Source organism: Eurypyga helias, unplaced genomic scaffold, assembly GCF_000690775.1.
Source record: "Eurypyga helias isolate BGI_N326 unplaced genomic scaffold, ASM69077v1 scaffold7698, whole genome shotgun sequence".
In the NCBI taxonomy this organism is placed as follows: Eukaryota; Metazoa; Chordata; class Aves; order Eurypygiformes; family Eurypygidae; genus Eurypyga; species Eurypyga helias.
Genome location: NW_010268895.1, coordinates 1,313 through 13,529, shown reverse-complemented (window position 1 = coordinate 13,529; position 12,217 = coordinate 1,313). Strand labels below are relative to the sequence as shown.

General features: G+C 50.7%; 1 protein-coding gene across 1 annotated transcript in view; it reads left to right on the top strand.

Annotated features, from left to right (window-relative positions):
• MARCH2 (membrane-associated ring finger (C3HC4) 2, E3 ubiquitin protein ligase) overlaps positions 1 to 6,691 on the top strand; it is a gene marked incomplete at its 5' end in the record, with an annotated part of 22,045 nt that extends 15,354 nt beyond the window's left edge. Inside the window, 2 exons of the mRNA XM_010157904.1 lie at positions 3,185 to 3,394; positions 6,533 to 6,691. Of these exons, the coding sequence (XP_010156206.1) occupies positions 3,185 to 3,394; positions 6,533 to 6,691 (369 nt within the window). The remainder of the gene's footprint in view (positions 1 to 3,184; positions 3,395 to 6,532) is intronic.
• Between the last annotated feature and the right edge of the window lie 5,526 nt (positions 6,692 to 12,217).

Below are 12,217 nucleotides of genomic sequence, written 5' to 3'. Positions count from 1 at the left end.
TACAAAAAGTGTTTCACCTGACTGACCGCTTTTTGGATTGTTTGCAAGGTTAATTTTATGCCCTATATGCACCAAAGTGCTGCTGTGCCAGAAATCCTGCACCCTCAGGGTGGCCCATTGTATTATTTTTTACTGTGTCAGTGCATATTGGCAAAATAAATCAACTACTTCAAAAGGAAATTAATTTGCTTCCTGCCTTTACATGTTTGGCTCCCATCTTAAGGAGGAAGAAGGAGTTTCAAAGGTCCCAAGGAATATAAATAGAATAAAGTGCAGTAAAATAACTGTGTGCCTTCACTCCCTGAGATTCTTACTGTACAAGGGTCAAAAGTAACCCAAGATGTCCTCTTTCCGGGGTGGGGTGCTCTGTATCCACCTGAGTGCTGTGTGGCTGGGGCAGCCCTGTGCTGCTTGGAGGAAGGAAAACCAGGTGCATGGCCAGGGTTTTGACTGATGGGGTTGCCAATGCACTGTTTGTAGGAGCAGCTTTACTGCATAGATGTACTGCCGTTCTCCCTCGCTTCCTCTTAGGGTTGCTCAGGACTCTGTGTGTGGTCCTTATCTTCCCCACACAGCTCATCACCACTAATCTCTCCTGCAGAGCCACACAAGGGGCGATTTGCAGGTCTGCCTGTCTTCTCCCACTTGCTCCTGTCCAAACCACAGTTGTGGCTACTCTGAAATTTCCTTCTGTCTGTTTGGCCATCAAGTGGTGCTCAGAATGGCTTTAAAAATGCTTCTGACTTGTTGCTTGGTCCCCAGGTCAGTCTGTGCTCTTCAGCTCCTAGCTTGCTCTCTAGCTTCACTTGTTCTTTCTCAGATGCTTCAGGTCACACCTCTAAAATATCTTGTTTATTAGTTCTCCCAGCTGAAATTCCTGACCAGGCACTTATCTGTAGCTGCAGCATCCTCTACTCTATTCTTGGCCAGCTCAGTGTCCGCAGAGCATGCTGCTGCCATGGCTCTGATCACCCCAGTCATGTTGCTGTTCCTTGCCTGGATTTGCCACCTCCCCTTCTCTTTCTCATTTCAACAAAAGTTGTCTGCGCTTCTCATCCTGGCCTCACCCCTCTGCTGTGTCTCTCTGTACATCCCTCACGTTAGACACTCTCTGTAATTAAGTCTGCACTAACTTGTGTGCACCCTTCCATGCTCCCCTTCTGGGCCAACACTTTCTGCTTGTCTTTCTGGCCAGCCAAGGCCTCGGGTGACCTGTGCTCTCTTTTGACTGGTGTGGTCCCATTAATTTCTTGCATACCTGTCATCACCTTCTGTATTGCCATTTAAACTGTGGTTTTCCCTCTAAGGAAGGAGCTTTGTGTGCATAGTTCTCAGATGGGTCCCTTTTTATGTTGTCTGTTCAAAAGTGGGCATCCTACTCTAAATCTGACAGTAAGATGTGCCTGCCTGGACCTGGCTGCTTGGGGATATTCCCTTCCCTGCTCTCATTGTGCCTTTTCGATCATGTTCTCTATTTTTTTGAGGAAAAAAAAATCCTAAATGAGTACAGTCGTCCTCGTGCAGGAAAAGGAAGGCTCCAACAGCCCAGCGTACAGAACTCCAAATAAAAATGTGCTGTAAGAACTCTGGGTATTGGTAGGAACCACAGCTGCTTGCTATCCTAAAAAAGGAAAGGCTGAAAATAGCATAATCCCAGGAAAACTGGAACAATTGCTGTTGTTGAAGTCCGGTACCTAAAATGAACCCACACTGGAAGGAAGTCAGGAATCCTAAAAGTAGTGAATATTTAGAGATTGCCTGGTGAGGGAAACCTGCCTGCAACAGAGCTGCAACCTGCTAACTTTCGAGAGCTGCAAGAGAGAAGAGCTTGCAAAGCCTCTTGGTGACCCAGCAAAGTGCAGTAACTTCCACTGTGATGGATCACTGGGAGGCAAGAAAGCAAGCCTGAAAATGGGAAGGAATACACCAGATTTGGTTCTGTCCTGGTCCTGGCAGGTTTTACTTCCTGTACTGTGGTGGCCAGCAGCTGACCACCAGCAGTGGAAAGCTCTTTGAGGTTTTGCAGTCCTCAGGGTGGAGTTTTCAGCAGCTGTGTCTGGGCAACCATGCCTTGTCCCTTCATGGTCACCTGTGATCCACTGACATCTGGGAGAAGCAGTGGGGCATCTTCCCCTAGCCAGCCAATCTGTGTCCCTCCTCACCTGACAGTCATGCTGCTTTCTCTTTAGAAGTGGTCAAAGGCTTTCTCTGGGAAAAAGATGCAGATGTGGGCACAGGTGGTTTTGTCAGAAGAAAACGGGTTTGTGTTACCTTCCTCTGCCAGGGCCAGCCCAACATTGGCCCCTTGGCTGCTGTCCTGCTTTGTCTGCTTAGGTGCAAAGACTTCTGCTAGTTACTTTCTTTTTGCCTTTTTTTTTTTTCCTCCGGTCTTGGTTTCTTAGTTGCTGACATGATATGCATTTTTCCTCTCTGTCATCATCTCAGTGAAAATGCTGGTGTGTGGCTGTACTGGTGCGTGAGTGTTTGCATTCCCCACTTCTGGCCCTGGTTGGGTGCTGGGCTCTGTGGTGAGCAGCACTGCCGTGGCTTGCTCAAGCCCTGAGGACAGTGCTGTACCCTTGAGAACACTCCTTCTACAGAGCTGTCTTGCACAGCCTCTCAGGTGGACCTGGGTGTTTCAGATTTGATTTAAAACAGGAGTGAAACTGTAAAATGCCATAATTGTCGAAAAGGAACCAGAGGGCTGGATTTGGGACAGCTGCCGTTATGGCTTGGCCTGGCCACAGACCCCAGTGCCCTGTTTTCCTGTAGTCCCTACACCAGTTGCAGACCCCTGGGTATGTGTCTGTTGAAGCTCAGTCCAAGACCTGTCAGATCTTTGTTAAGCCAGGCTTTACTGAACCGAGCACCCTCTGTCTGCCAGCTGCTGCCTGCTCCTCGCTACTCCAGTGAAGGACCCAGGTAGTTCCTGCATTTACAACTGCCTTCCCCTCCACGTTTTCTTCAGTTGTCTCTTCCATTTCCCTTGTTGGCTGTAAAGAATATACTTCACGCTCTCCAGCTCTGTTTTTATGAAGGCTTATGTGAGTCAAATATATGCACCAGGTACATACAAACTGCAGAGAGCATGCAAGAGCTTCCCAGCATAGCAGTCCTGTTTTGCTAGCACACTGTGTGCTCTGCATGCTGCTGATTAATGCCCTTTCTCCCTTCCTTCCTGCAGTGGCTGAAGGATCCCGGCCCCCGCAATGAAAAGAGGACCCTTTTCTGTGACATGGTGTGTTTCCTGTTCATTACTCCCCTCGCTGCGATCTCTGGCTGGCTGTGTCTGCGTGGAGCCCAGGATCATTTGCAGTTCAACAGCCGACTGGAGGCCATTGGACTCATAGCACTAACTATAGCACTTTTCACAATCTATGTCCTTTGGACACTGGTAAGTGTCTGCTGCCCAGAGCCTTCTTTGTGTTCAAAGGGGAGATTGAAGTACTGGCTCACACTGCATCAGTGCAGCCAGATGTTTCTGACTCCCTTTGTGAGAAAAAGCTTGGGCTCTTTCTCTTGAATGTCCATTTAATTGTCTTCACATGAGAGCTGCTAAAGTTGTTGCTTGAGAATGAGAAACCACTTCCTGATCATCTGCTTTCCAGATTGACCTGGGAGCAGTGTCCCCAAGGATGTCATGTACCTGGGCACAGACATACCTGAGCGTGGCAGGGGCTGGGACTGGGGACAGGCAGTGGTCCAGCTGTTGTGCCTGTTCCTGTGAAGAAAAACAAACTTGGTACCTGAGTGGTTTGGGAAGAAATAAAATCTGGAAAATGTTTGACCCCTAAATAATCTACCATCATGTGCCTCCATGCTTTGTGCTGCCCAGCACAGGTTAAAGGATATGCAAGACTGGCTATTGGGGGGTCTCTGTGGCCCACAACTAAGCAAATTCCTGCACAATATTTTTAAGATGTCAGTAGCACAGAAGGGTGTGTGCAGGGAATGCTCTTGCCCTGGGTAGACCTCTGACTTCTCTCTCATACTGAGCTTTTAGACTCAAGCCCTGAGCCAAGGATGGGTAGCTAGCCTGCCCTGGCGCACTGCTGCGGTTTTACAGCTGCGCTGGCAGGGTTGGAGGCACTGGGGAGTAGTGGGAACCTGCACTTCGCACTGTCTGAGTTGCACTGATCCATGCTGGGAAAGAGCTTCCTGCAGATGCCTTGTTTTTCATCTTTTGGACATGCTGAATTAGGCAGCCAGGAGCTTGCAGCTTGGAGCAAGTCCAGAAGAGCAGGAAAGCAAATGTGAATTGCTGTGTAACCCACCTGGGAGTGCTCTTATCTGGGACCCCAGAGATGCAGCAGGGCTGGGGAGCAGCTTTCTGCCCTGCTGTTCCCTGAGCCATCAGGGCTCCCCTATCTCAGCTCTCTCCAGGGGTTCCCAGGCCAGGGACTTCCCTCTGTTTCCCATTCAGTTCTGTGTTCTGTTACTAGGTGGGTTTCTGGGTTTGGATCTTCATTTCGGCTCTCCTGTTCAAAGCCCTGTGTGTGCTCATGCCCTGTCAGTACCCTTTTCCAGCTGCTTCCTGGGAAGCGCCGTTTTGGGAAGGGAAGAAGTGCAATTGCTGGAGGAGAAATGGTGGGACTCCAAAACCTGGCAGTTCTGCAGACAGTAGAAATGCCACAGCCCATTTCCCTGACATCTCATGCTCTGATCTCTCAGAGTAACAGCTTTCTGTGTGGTTAGGGCATTCTTTGCAACTCTCCCACAAAGTCGGACGTGCCAGGGGAGGGTGAGCTGGTGCTGCTGTCTGTGCTTTGCCTGCAGTGGGAGGGCCTGATCCGTGCCGCTGTCATAACGTGCAGCAATTGCAGTGCACATGGAGCTCTTGAGGAAAGTCTCCATTGCTGCATGTATGTGCTGTGTAAGGTTCAATTGTGTAGAAAGCCAAGCTAAAGCTGGAAACCTTAAGAGGAAGTGCTTCCATCTCTTCTGTTCCAGGGCTGGTCTGGACTAGCTGGAAATCTGGAGGAAACAGAAAGATATTTTTTTTTTTTTTGTGAAACATGAGACCTGACTAAAATGGCTGTAGTTGTGCTTTTTTTTTTTTTTTTGGTGAAATATGAGACCTGACTAAAATGGCCGTAGTTGTGTTATGCTTCATGTTTCCTTGAACAGAGAAGGGCATTAAGTGAAGCCCCTTTATTTACATGTACTGTATTCAGCTGCAGTTCTTCCATGCTGCCATGGGCTGTGTGGCACAAAGGACCATTAGGTGAGTGGGCGGTGATGGCTTTAATCCGTGTGAGGATTGCAAGAGAGGCCAAGGTTGCAGCTCCTTCCTGTGGAGCAGGAGCTTTCCTTGAGGTTTGCACCATTAGCTCCCCATTCACATGCTGCCTCTGAAATCTTGCAAGATGTATTTGCTTCTTGTTTTTCATCAAACAACCTTATTCCCACAGTTGTCCCTCTACAACAGGAAAAAGTGGAGTTCCCAGATCAATAAGCTGAATTACCTCAGTGCTGTGGCACAGCTCCGATTCTCATAGCAGATGTCTGAGACCTGTCCCAAATAAACAGGAATACTGACTTTTCCTTGTCAGATATACTTCCTGGTACTTCCTACTTGCCAGCTAAATGTTTTCTATATTTTACAAAGTATGAAATCTTGGTTTTGATGAGTTGATTTAGTATTTAATTTTCTTACAATCCCTAGGAAAATAAGTAGAAGGGAAATATATGCTGGTTTTATTTTTTCTTCAAGAAATTCTAGAAAAGCTTGATTTCAAAGCTAAGGAGTCGGCAGGAGCTGCGAGAAAGTCCATAGTGGTCTTTATGATTGCAAAAGGATGCAGCAAGGAGTCCAGCCCACTGGGGAAGCACAGCTCGAAGCTCCCCCTTGCAGGGCTGCTCCGAAACTGCAGGGCCAGCTCACGCCTCTAGCCCAGGCTGGTTCAGGTCCCCTCCAGCCTTTGCACCGTCTCCTGTCTCCCTCCGGGTGGACAAGGCTCCCAGCCCACAGCATTGTCAGAAAAATGAGACCAACTGATGTCCTGTTGTTGCAGGCCGAGGAGACACCACTTATGCAACAGGCAGGGAAGTTCCAGCAGGATCTGTTGGATGGGAGGAGGCTGGTTCAGTTCAGCCACTCGAGGCTAGTCCTATTGTGAACCCCTTGTTTTGCCCAGACAAATGTGCTCGCCCTTCAGCCTGTGGCTGGGATAAAGGAGTGAGTTGTGGTTCCTCCCTGCCACATCTCCCGGCCTGCTACCCCAACCCAGCTGAGCAAACTCTGTCCCACTGTCCTGGTGCTGCCCAAAAAGCCCCTTTGGCTGTGCCATGCTCAGCCTGGTGTTACCAGGAATTAATTGATGCCCTGTCAAAGGCTTGGCAAGTGGAGTGCCCCAAACCATTTCAGGGTCAGTGCTGTCTCCCTTGGTTTGAGGGGTGCTGGTGAACGGACAAGGAAGGTGCAGAGAGCACGCAAAGGGCGGATGGGTGACTGTCTCTCAGTGGCCCTGTATGGGCTCTGGCACTTGTGACGGGGGTTTGGTAACCAGACGAATGCATTATCACCCGCCAGGTTTCGTTCCGCTACCACTGCCAGCTGTACTCGGAGTGGCGAAGGACCAACCAGAAAGTCCGCTTGATGATCCCAGCCTCGCGAAGCCCTCACCCTGTGCCCCACTCCCTCCTCTCTGCCAAGCTCATGAAGAAGACCGCGGATGAAACCGCCGTCTGAGCCGTGCCTCGGCTGCTCTGCCACGTGGCTGCTGGGGCAAGGGCAGCCCTTTGGGGCTGGCAGAAGCGAATGGGTGTCCCCATGCGCACAGAAAACGCGGCAACTGTGGGGGCACCAGAAAACAATCATCCCACCTGGAGGGACTTTGCGGTCAGCACATACTTTATACTGTGGCAAATAGACAGATAATCAGCATCTGTCACGTGAAATGGCCCAGAAGAGCCAGATGGCAGAATATGCCTGTCTGCAGGGACACTTTCCTATAACTAAATACCATACATGGAAAATATCTCCCTCTCTATATATATATCTATATATAATATTATTTTTTAATGGCCATGCATATTGTTTCAGTCTTTTTGTGTTGATGTTCTAAGCTTCAGTATAGAAGCTGGCAGCCTGATCTCATTCAGAGGTTAAATCTATGCCTTTTCTCCAAATGAGCATATAAAGAACACTTTTCATCGACTGTTCTTGAAAGTCCCCTTCTCCTTTGCACTAAATTGGTTTTGATAATACTGCAGCAGCCTTTCCTGTTACTCCTTGGTCTCTTTCGTGGTGTTTCTGTCCTTTATAGAAAGTTGTGTGTTTTTAATAATTATTATAATCCCAGAAGGAGTAAAATGACATAATACTGAATGGAGACATTTTGTATTGTAAAGTACTGTAATTTTGAGAATTTCAAAATAAGTTTTGGAATGAGAAGATCTCTTCCTGTGCAGACGCGATCTCACAAAATGCTTTCCTTGCAGATCCTGGCTCATCCCCAGGACTCGGATGCGCTCAGCTCTTGGTATGTCTGGCAAAGGTAGATGGAGGATCTGAGGGTGGGAAGTGATGGCTTGTACTAATTAAACCCACCTCTGCCTTTTGCTTTTAAGAGATTCAGGAAGGAGCTTTCCTGACCCCAAAAGGTGAGAGTCGGAGTCTCTGTTTGCTGATGTCCTTTCACCATCTTGAGGCTGGACCTCTCGAACATACCTTACGCGGCAGGCCGTGCTCTGCAGCTGCTCAACAGGAGGCAGGTGGCTTTGTTTGCACATTCCTCGGCAGCAGCCGGAGGAGCTGCTGTGGTTTGGTTCATCCCTGAAAGCGCTCTCTGCCTGTTACGTGTCCTCTAGTGAAACACACCAAGCTGACTGGTTCACAGAGAACAGGCTCTCGGTCCCTACTCCTGTGGGGCCTGGTGTTCTTCCTCCTTCATTCACCTGCATTTCCAGCACATCCAGCTAATGAACTCCTCTGTCTTGGAGTGCCCCATCTGCCAAGGGTCTCCCTGAGCTGGCTCTCTACCACTGCCCTGCCAGATGTCTGTGCTGTGCTTTCCTGAGCCCCGTGAGTGGAGCAGGCGGTAAGGATGCTGTTGGCTGTGCCCTGCTACGTGCTCCAGAGGTGTTTGTGCAGCTACTTGGTGTGAATCTTGGCTCTCCGTCCCGCGATGGTGAGGGTAGATAGCAGGGAGGAGGCCAGGCTCCAAGGTGCCTGTGTCCTTGCTCTGGGTGGTGGTGGTCACACACCACATCGCTCTGCTCCTTTGCTGAAGCCAAGCGGGTCAGTCTGATGCCTTGCTAGATTAAGACCTGTAACTTCATGAATTTAAAACACCACGTGCTGTCCCCCCTTCTCTTTAGCTGCAAAGCAGGATGCTTTGTATTCCCTGACCCTGGGCTGGAAGTTACTGGTGGCTTGAGCAGCAGGGGCCAGTGTCCTGTCTCCCGGTAGGATTGCTCCACCCCTGGGGCCTGGCGTGTGCTCTGCCCTCCTCCTTTGTCTCCTGTCCCAGGGTTCTTGTGCGACTTGGTGATGTCCCACCACCAAGCACATCTTGCAGCAGCCTCTCTCTGCCCCTCTGGGCAGGTCTGAGCTGGTCTCTGTTCTGAGCATGAGGGTCTTGTTTGCTCATGGGGTGAAAGTCTTCTGCCACAGCCAGGCTGTGCATGTCTGCTCCCCTCTCTCTGCCAGCCTTCCTGCCTGTCTCTTCCCTTCTGCCATGTACCCATGGGTACCTTCCCTTTTCCCTGTCATGCAGGGATGACAGCCCACAGTGCTCCTGGAGGCTTGTAGTACAGAGTCCTCTCAGCCCAGCTGCAGTTAAATCCCTGCACAGCAGTAACACCCTGCTTCAAATCAGCTTGTGCAGTGGAGCTCTCACACAGGCGCTGCCTCTCTCTGCACCCCCCTTCCCTTGGCAGTGAGTGCTGCACCACTGCTCTGTGCCTTGTCCTGTGTACCCCTTCCTTCAGCCCCCTCTCCCACAAACCCTCTGTCACCCAGACATTCCCTGTGAAGAAAAATTTGGGGGTTTAGTTTAACCTTTCCAGCCCTGGCTGCCTCCCAGGAGCTTGGTCTTGCAATGTGTCTGGTTCTGGCAGGTAACAAAGGATGTGCACTCCCACACCACGTTCCCCTAGTAAGGACTTAATGGAGCCAGTGTTCCAGTTAGGAAACCCACAGATGATCCAAATATGCAACTGTGGAAGCCGGAAGTCCCTGGCTGGGGGCAGCTGGGGCCCAGCCCTGTGCTGCTGTGCAGCCATGGCTTCACTCTCAGCTGTGTTGTCTTTATTGTAGTTGCCAATAATTGGAGTTGTTTGTGTGCCCCTGCAAAATCCAACAGTGACTCTTGGAGTCTTCTCTTCCTTCCCAGAGATGTTCAGCTCATGGATGTGAGAAATCAGTGTCTCTGACCCGCCACGTTCCAGTGTCATGGGGAAACGGGCTGTGCAATTATGTAAATAAATGTGAGACAAACTTTGGGCTGTTGTGTCGTTACTGGAGGAGGTGGGAGGTCCTGAGGAGCCCAGGCTGTCTCCCTGACAGGAAGCCCCCGGTCCTGGCTTCCTCGGATGCTATGAGCAGCTTTCCTGACCTGCACCCAGGAGAGCTGGCAGAAAATTCTGTATTTGAGGTGAAGCTGGACAAACCCAGGGCTTTTTGTCATTTATGGGCAGGTTTCTCATGTCTGCACACAGAAACCTCCCTGGTGAGGGTCAAGGGAGGAGGTGATGTTTAGGCCAAGGAAGACCCTTTGGCCTCTCCAGTGGGCGGGCGTGGGGCTGCATGGAGCAAGCCCAGTGGTCCCTGTGATGCCCCCCTGTAGGGGCTGCTGGCACTGCACGAGTGAATTCCCTGACTGGAGTCTGCCTTGGTCCAGTCCAGCCCAGCCCTTTGCTGTAGGGTGCTGGGAGATGCCAGGCGGACCTGTTTGACAGGCCATGCTCTTGTCCGAGGCCTTGGGGTACTGTGTCCGAGGCTGCAGCATGGGAGAGCGGCCAGCAGCTGCAGTGCCACACTCCTGGGCCATGCTGTGCAGCTGGCTCTGAGAGCCATCGCGGCAGGGGCTGCAGGGTGGCGTGGGGCAGGACACCTGCCCAGGGCTGGATCTGGTACCTTGGAGCAGAGACTTGAGCACCCACCAGTCCCTTTTCGGTGATGAGGAGCCCCAAACCGCCTGCAGTCCTGGCCCTACCCTTAGCCTCTGGCGTGGGGTGGGCACTGGGCCTGTAATGCAAAGCCTGGTTAGAAAGGCTGCGCCGCTTTGGAAGAGGGGGTCGTGGAGATTGTTAAGCTGCTGCTGAAGACACTGCAAAACCAACGTTTGAACATGTTTTCAAGGCTCCAGACAAGGCCATAACCTTGGGCAAGAGCTTGGACGAGACCCATGTTTCCTGCACAAGCTGGCAAATCCAGAGGGCTCTGGGTTTGCTTATATTAGAATTTAAAAGTTTTAAGTGAGAGTGCACCGTGTTCCTGGGGAGGAGGCTCACCCAGACCTTTAAAATAAAGCTCTGCTGCAACACAGCAATCTGCCCAGTCTGAGAAGAAAAAGCAGCAACAGCTAGAACAGTGTAAAAGAAGCATAAAACCCTGGAAAAGAGGTCTCACTGTTAGAAAACGAGACACATTTTGACAGAGGTGGCTTTCATCCACAGCTATGCAGAAGAACGTACCAAATCTGAGCAGGATTTGTTTGAAGCATCTTTGACACCGACCAGCATTGAGGAAAAACTTGTTTATTGAGGTGCCTTCGCTGCCTGATGCAGCAGCCTTTTTCCCTGGGAACAGGGAGGATCACACAGGTCTGATCAACACCCTGCTCTACCTTTGCTGTGAGGACAGGCCCCACCTTGGTGCGGGTGGGACCGGGGGTTTTGTGAGTTGCCCACTGTTCTCTGTGCCCAGCCACCGACTGATGAGGGCTGTGACCTGCTGTCCATGCGGGAAGGAGGACGGAACCTTTCTCAGCAGCCCAGCTGGCCATGGGGCGATGCTGTGTAGCCCTGAAGCCGGGGTAGCATCCATGTATTAGTCCCTGTGGTTGACCTGATTTGATTCTTGTGTTAGTTTGAGAAAACACAAGTATTAATCCTTTTTTGGGAGGTGCTAGTCGGACTTACATCTCCAAATAATTTGGTGGGTGGAATTATAATCACTGCTTTTTACCAAATCAGTGTACCTGATAATTCTTCAATATTCAACTATCCAGTTTGCTTCTCTGGTTGGGATGAGGCTCTTAGAAAGAAAATTCAGATGATTAGATCTTCTCCAGCCAAAGAGCTAATACCAGGAATTTGCTGCAGTTTAGGAAGAGGCTGTAGGAATTGCTGGTTTAAGACATGCTGATTTGTAGGACTGCCAGGATTTGTGGCATTGCATGGTAGAAGCCAAAAAATAGGAATAACGGAAGTTCTATAAATAACCAAAGTTCAAATGCTGGTCAAACAAATGTGAAAGTAAATCACATCCCACAAGACCCCGCTGACAGATAAGAAGGGCTTTAAACATGGTGGCTCCACGTTGTTCCGCCTGTTGAGAGTGAACCAGGCTGGGCACCAAGGCTCCTCAGCTACCACCAGACAGTAACGGACAGGCAGACCATCCCAGGGCTGCGTGTGACAATGGGGTATCCTCCCGCTCTCCTCCAGGAGAGCCTGCACGCTTGGCCTCCTCTGAAACACCCGTACATCAGCGCCCGCCGGATGGGGAACAAGGAGGAGGAACTAGAGATCTGTGCACGCTCCCAGGACCACGATCTCATCGCAGTTACTGAGACGTGGTGGGACAGCTCACAGGACTGGAACGCTGTCACGGATGGCTGTGTCCTTCTTGGGAAAAACAGGTCAGCATGGCAAGGCGGGGAGTTGCTCTTTATGTGAGAGAGCGACTGGAATGGATCGAGCTCTCCCTGGGGGGATGAAGAGTGAGGAGAATGCTTGTGGGTAAGGACCAAGGGGCAGACTAATATGGGAGACAGAGTTGTGGGTGTTTACTACAGGCCACCTGATCAGGATGGGGAGGCTGATGAGGCCTTCTACAGGCAGCTGGAAGTAGCCTCACAGTTACAGGCTCTGGTTGTCATGGGGGCTTCAGTTACGCTGACATTTGCTGGAAGAGCTGCTCAGCCAGGCGTGCGCAGTGCAGGAGGTTCCTCCAGTGCACTGACAGTAACTTCTTGATGCAGATGGTGGAGGAGCCCACAAGGAGAGGAGTAGTGCTGGGCCTTGTACTGGTAAAGAAGGAGAGACT